At 37.6% G+C, this 6,250-nt stretch overlaps 1 protein-coding gene across 2 annotated transcripts in view; it reads right to left on the bottom strand.

The window, feature by feature from the left end:
* The window catches only part of LOC147163292 (mitogen-activated protein kinase kinase kinase 7-like), a 51,217-nt gene extending 47,207 nt beyond the window's left edge, over positions 1 to 4,010 (bottom strand). For both annotated transcript variants that reach the window (XM_086094900.1, XM_086094901.1), the window contains exon 1: positions 3,807 to 4,010. In XM_086094900.1, coding sequence (XP_085951026.1) covers positions 3,807 to 3,872 — 66 coding nt within the window. In that variant the 5' untranslated portion in view covers positions 3,873 to 4,010. The remainder of the gene's footprint in view (positions 1 to 3,806) is intronic.
* Between the last annotated feature and the right edge of the window lie 2,240 nt (positions 4,011 to 6,250).

Below are 6,250 nucleotides of genomic sequence, written 5' to 3'. Positions count from 1 at the left end.
CCCCCAGATGAACACTTGGGCATTTGTTTGGCGTCACATCTTTGGAAAAAAAGTGTTTGTTTTTTGCGTCTTTTTTTTTTTTTTTTTACGTGACCGGCAACTCTCCTGCTGCCGTTATATTACCATGAACGACTTGAATCGTCAATCGCTAAAGCTATAATTTCTGGGCCTGGCATGAACAACTATTTTACCGTGATTACACTAGGTTGGCCATGAATATGTTATTTTAGTCTGATGTGTAGGCTGCTGGGTATGTTATTTTTGCCGCGAGTCATGCTCGGTTCATGGTTGCTGCCTCGCTTCACCCCTTCTGCCCCTTTTCATGTTTTCATTTTTGTTTTAAAACCAAAAATAGGCTCTTATCGTCATTACCAGCTTAACCCTCAAAATAACTGTTCACCCATCTATCCATTTTCAGTTCAAGCCACCCAGCAGAAATTGGTGGAAATGACGTCCAAAATACGTCGGAATTTGGTTGAAAAGTGAAACGTCATTTTCAAGATGTTGAAAAGACGGCCTTGAAAAGACGGCCTTTTACGGTCTAAATTTGGTTGAAAAGTGAAAGGTGAAAAGACGTAATTTTCAAGACGTTAAAAGTCTAAATTTGGTTGAAAAGTGAACCAAAAAGTCTAAATTTGGTTGCTAGGACATCCCTAAATTATTCATCAATCATAATTATTACAATCTAATAAAATATTTAGTCTAATAAAATATTTAATCATAAAGTCATGACTGGATTTTTAATCAAGAATGAGTCCTTTTTTTTTTTAAGTACATTTATTGTCAACATTACTATAAATAACAAATCATTTTATAATTTCCCCCCCAAAATGGGCAAAAATACTAAATAAAAACTAAAGATGAACATATAATTTTTAAGAACATTATACAAACATTAAAACACTTGAAAATTGAAACTTCTAAAAATACAAGTTTTTTTGGGTGTAGCCTCTGCACCCCCAGACGATGCAGCGGCACGTTTCAGATGGTCAGCCATGGCATTATATATTTCTTGTTCTGTGGCCTTCCATCCCACTTTTTGACAGCAGCTCTAAACACAAAGAAAAAAAGAAAAAAAAAAGAAAAAAAAGCATTTATTCCTGAAAACTGACATATAGGTTTTTCGTAGATTGGTGCACTTGTGCTCCGCGTAAAAATGGGCGCATCTCAATTTTTGTGCTAACGCAACACAAAACTGTTAGGGGACGGGTGCGCCTTTCTGGGCTTTCCGGCGAACACAGCTGCCACACCTCCAGCGCATCTGGCAAACAGAAAGCAGACTGACCTCGGCCTTAGCGGGTGCATCTCAATTTTTGTGCTGGGGGAAGGGAGTCCAGCGCGTTTGTGAACGTTTTCCCCTGGTCATAAAAAGTGCACCTGCCGCGTCGATCAGCGCATGGCCAATTTGGTGACAAAAAGTAGTCTAATTCTAGATCGCCCATAAAAGACTTCCAATAAAAAAATCGGAGGAAAAAAATAGCATGTAAGTACAAATAAATAAAATAAAATCATGTACCATCCGGCTAACGATGAAAATTACTACTTTTGCGCCATGCTTCCGTTCAGAATGACTCCCACTTTGAAGGTCTGCTACATCTTCAACAAAACAAACAAAAACAAAAAAGGCAATGAAATTACACACAATACATGAAATCTGAGGTGGGAAAATAACGTAGCTTTCGAAATCAACAACACGGAAGTAAATTAAACCAGTTAGCTATGGCTACTAAATAACCACAAGCGAAAGTGTCGTTATTGGATTCACAAGGTTGACACTAAATAATTAACTAATTAATATCCTAGCTACAAATTTAAGTGCGGTATTTGAACACATACAATGAGCATAATGTTCAGTTGAATTACACTGCCTACAGACACGTTTAGCTTGACGTACAACCTATGTTGAAGAATGCATCCTTAACTGTTCTCTCGTTAGTATTACATTAACACAGTAGTCCAACATTACAAGACCACAAACGTAATACTTACATCTCTTATCCTGTTCTTTTCTTTTTTATTTCTTTCGTCTGTCCAGTCCAATCCACTAGCGTCTGCCGAAACGACAGGTGCCGATATTGGCGTTTAGTGCATGCGCCATGTGCGAGGAAGGACCTGTTCAGTGAAGGTGGCTGCTACCGTGCCTGCCAAAATCCTCATGAGTAATATTAAACAAACAACAAACTACCATTCACACTCACATTGTAAAAATATTTAGAATATTAAATAAATACAATAAATAAATAATGACATACGAAGTGGAACTGAAGGTTGAAAAACGGTCCCCTAAAAGTATTACAGTGCATATACCATGGACTGATATATTATGATAATTAACTATGCAAAAACGACTGCAGTGGGAAACAACGCAACTAGTCATGATAGGCTTCAAAAAGAGGCTATTTACAAAATTGTATGAGCTCTCTAGCCTACCAGCAAACATGTACCCGTTACTCTCATGTTCCATTTCCCATTACCCCTCTTCTTTAAATCAGATAAATCTTAAAAATTTTAGTAAAGTAAATTTGGACCTCATAGGACAAGCAACTTAATTTTAGGGCTAAATTTTGAACACATTCGATAGGCTAAATACAACCCATTTTTAAACGAAAAATTTTGGGCAAAATTTGGGTCATATTCGGCAGGTAATAACACGACCCAGTTTTCAACGTCTATTTTTGTTCTAAATCAAGTCTAAGACAGACGGACCAGATTTAGCCCAAAATTAAATGTCCAAAAGACATCTGGTGCAGGGTGGGAATTCTTTAATAAACACGTGAAACAAAACGGCTCGTTTACAACTTCCGACTGGCTGCAAGGAATTGTAAACAAACAATAAAAAAAAGAAGGAAAAAAGGGGGGGAAAGCAGTATTTGAACTTGCACATTCGAGGAGATCATGCTACACACTTGGACACAAGCTGGTTAACATGAACAGGGTGCAGAATTTGTACTTGAAGTTCTCGTGCGATTCGCGGCAAAATTACGCTAGATGGCGAGTTGTCAGTTACGGCAAAAATAAGTCATGGATAAGACGCTCACTGCACAGCGTGAAGTCACGGGTTCGAGTCCCGCTTTGAACATGAATTTTTACAACTACAATTTATTGACAACAGCCTATATGCTCTGTGGGTTATTGCTAGGATATGATGATCACGCCGATAACAGCCTGTGCTCTGGCTGTTAAGGTTTAACAATATTTCCCACACAATGTTAATACTTGGGCGGGCCACCCAAGTTATTGGCCACCACCCAAGAAGTTTTCAAGAAAATGTATAAAAAATAAATTTAAAAAGAAAAAAACGTGTCACGACAGGATATACCACATCACTTGTGAGACGTAGTAACAGGACTGAGACCCACATCCCGTCCACCCCGACGTAGTCCACTCACCAAAGTAGATTTCCAATCTGTGTGAAACACTGGGTTAGTTTAGTAATGCCGATTACAGCCTATATTTGGTGGCTCAATCAACAAAATGAAAACTTCGTTAAGACACATAAGGAGGCAGGAACCACACCCAGTGTATAACCCGGTCCGACGATTGACCAATCAAAACTGTTCACGGCATAATACAGCTCGCAGGAGAGTTGCGGTTCACGGCAAAATATTTACTGCCTAAACTTTTGTGGCTCAATCAACAAAATGAAAACTTCGTTAAGACAAATAAGGAGGCAGGAACGACACCCAGTGTATAACCCGGTCCGACGATTGACCAACCAAAACTGTTCACGGCATAATAGAGCTCGCAGGAGAGTTGCCGTTCACGGCAAAAAAATTTACTGTCTAAACTTTAAAATTGAACGTTACCGCTTCAACTTGGATGTCTTCATACTGGATGTCTTCAAACTGGCTACCAGCTGGAGGCTCCACCATGGTAGGAAAACAGAAACACTCCAATAAATGTCGACGATGTCAAAAAGTAATGCTTATTTCATTTGTAGCCGTTGTTTTCTTTTTCCAGTTTCAGCCACTCCAGGAAGTAACATCGGCAGCAGCGCTGAAAGTCTTCTTCGTCACTTTCGCATGACATCTATAATGCAGCATTAGCGCCGTCCGTAGGTTCTATAGGTAATTACGTTATTTGACTGTGAGCAGGAATACGTTTGGTTATGTAGACGGATTATCTAACTGTCAATCAACGTGTCCGGTTTCTGCAAAACTTTTTGCACTTTGTTGAGAAATTTTATTTGATGGCTGTAGAATGCAAGCAGGTTTAATATTGGTGTTCAAGGACCACATTTAATTTGATTGACAGGTCAGTCGAAGTTTGCAAAAAAAAAAGTTTAATATGTAAAACAATTCATTTTAATTGTACAACAAGAATTCTAATTTTTTATGTTATTTCTAATAAATTAACATATCATCCATCCATCCATTTTCAGGACCGCTTATCCTCACATAATTAATTAATATATGATGAATTGACTAAATTAAATTTAATCTAAAATAGTTAAATGTACATACAGTGTACACAGATGTTTAGTTGACTAGAAACTTTGTGTGAATGCTGAAATTCTGAATTAAAATGTATGGAAGCATGTCAAATTATGTGGAATTATTTGGAATCATAGAATATAATGAAATTATTGAATGTTAAGGAATTATATTGAACAATGTGGAATCGTGGAGAGATATTGAATTATGTGAAATGTTACTAAATGTTGAATGACATGGAATGCTGTAAAATGCAATGTAATTATGTGGAATGATCTGAACAGTTTCAAGTTGGAACTGTTTGAATTAGTCATATAATGTGAAACTAAAAAAGGGGGGGTTTGAATTTTTGGCTTTTATCCTCTTTTATTTTTTAGAAAAATAAGTTGTAGTAGGAATCAGATGAACAGTTCAAAGTTGGAACGGTTTGAATTGGTCAAAAAGAGTTGAAATTAGAGGGAAAAATAAAAATAAATAAATGTGGCTTCTTCTTTTTTGTTGAGATTTCGGAAGAAAAAAAATTCCAAAAGTTTTCGTTCTTTACCACCACCAACGCAGGCCTGGCAAGGATTGCTCTGATGCTCAGTTTCCCCATCAATACTTTGAAATGTTACTTTGGAGGTACACTTTAAAGGCCTCTAAATTAATAGTGAATTGATGACCATAAAAGACCGGCAAAAGGTTAAATGAAAATTTTGACCATACCTTAATGGATAATGAAAGTCAAATGAAAAGTCATTGCTTAAAATCATTATTTTTCTTTGAGGAGTGTATGTATGTGCAAATAGAATAGAATAAGTATAGAACAGAATAGATTGAGGGAACACCGTCGCAATGGCTGAGTGTTGAACGAGCTCCCGACAGAGGACATGTCAAGAAGAGGATACAATGTGACAGTCATCAAACCCCCTGAGACATTGCTGGAGCAGATACAGCGGCTAACTTGGAGACAAACAGGCAGACTGACGGCGAAAGACACCCTCAAAACAAAAAACTAAACAGGTTACATGGAAAAGCTCAGAGCCTTCAGGAGACCGACACACACACACAAACACTTTTTCATGACCACGCAATTATTGCAGGGAAGGGCCTCTCCCTCCACACGTTGGAGGGAGATTGCTCCTTTGGAGCCCCTTAACGAGGTTCACCAGGGTCTAGTTCAGAGACCCCTACATTGGGAGTTTGAAAGTTTGTTTTGGTCTAAAGGGAGTTTGGGAGCACAGTAGAGTGATGAGAATGCATAAAGGAGCACTCAAAGATGGAGCATAGACCAATAAATATAGCGTAATTTAATCTTAATGGTGTACTCAATCCAATTAAGAGGGCAAAAATCCTATCAAAACAAAAAAAAGATCATGTCCAAATAGTTTTCCTGCAGGAAACGCACCTCAGTGATTCTGAACATGCTAAACTGAACAAAATGGTATTTAAACATATTTACTTCTCTTCCCATGAGTCTGGCAGGAGGAGAGGGTTGCGATCTTGATATCCAGTGCAGTAAATTACAAACATGTAACAGAATATAAAGATAAGGAAGGTAGGTTTGTTCACATAACTGGTAAAATAGAGGGTAACTTGATAAGCCTTTTCAATGTGTATCTACCACCTGGTAGCGACTGGACCTTTTATAAACAAATATTTGTGATATAATGATAACCAAAAATAAAGGGACATTGATTTGTGGAGGGGACTTCAATATTAGACTAAACCCAAAATTGAATTTGTCAAATGGGAAATCTGACGCAAGAAACATTACAAAGAAAATTAATACATTTATGAATGAAATGGAAATTGTAGACGTATGGCAAGAACGGAAC

The sequence above is a fragment of the Leptonotus elevatus genome, chromosome 14 (genome assembly GCF_054856555.1).
Source record: "Leptonotus elevatus isolate MCC_2025b chromosome 14, RoL_Lele_1.0, whole genome shotgun sequence".
Lineage (NCBI taxonomy): Eukaryota > Metazoa > Chordata > Actinopteri > Syngnathiformes > Syngnathidae > Leptonotus > Leptonotus elevatus.
Note: the sequence above shows the minus strand (reverse complement) of the source record. Positions and strands in the feature narration are given on the sequence as shown.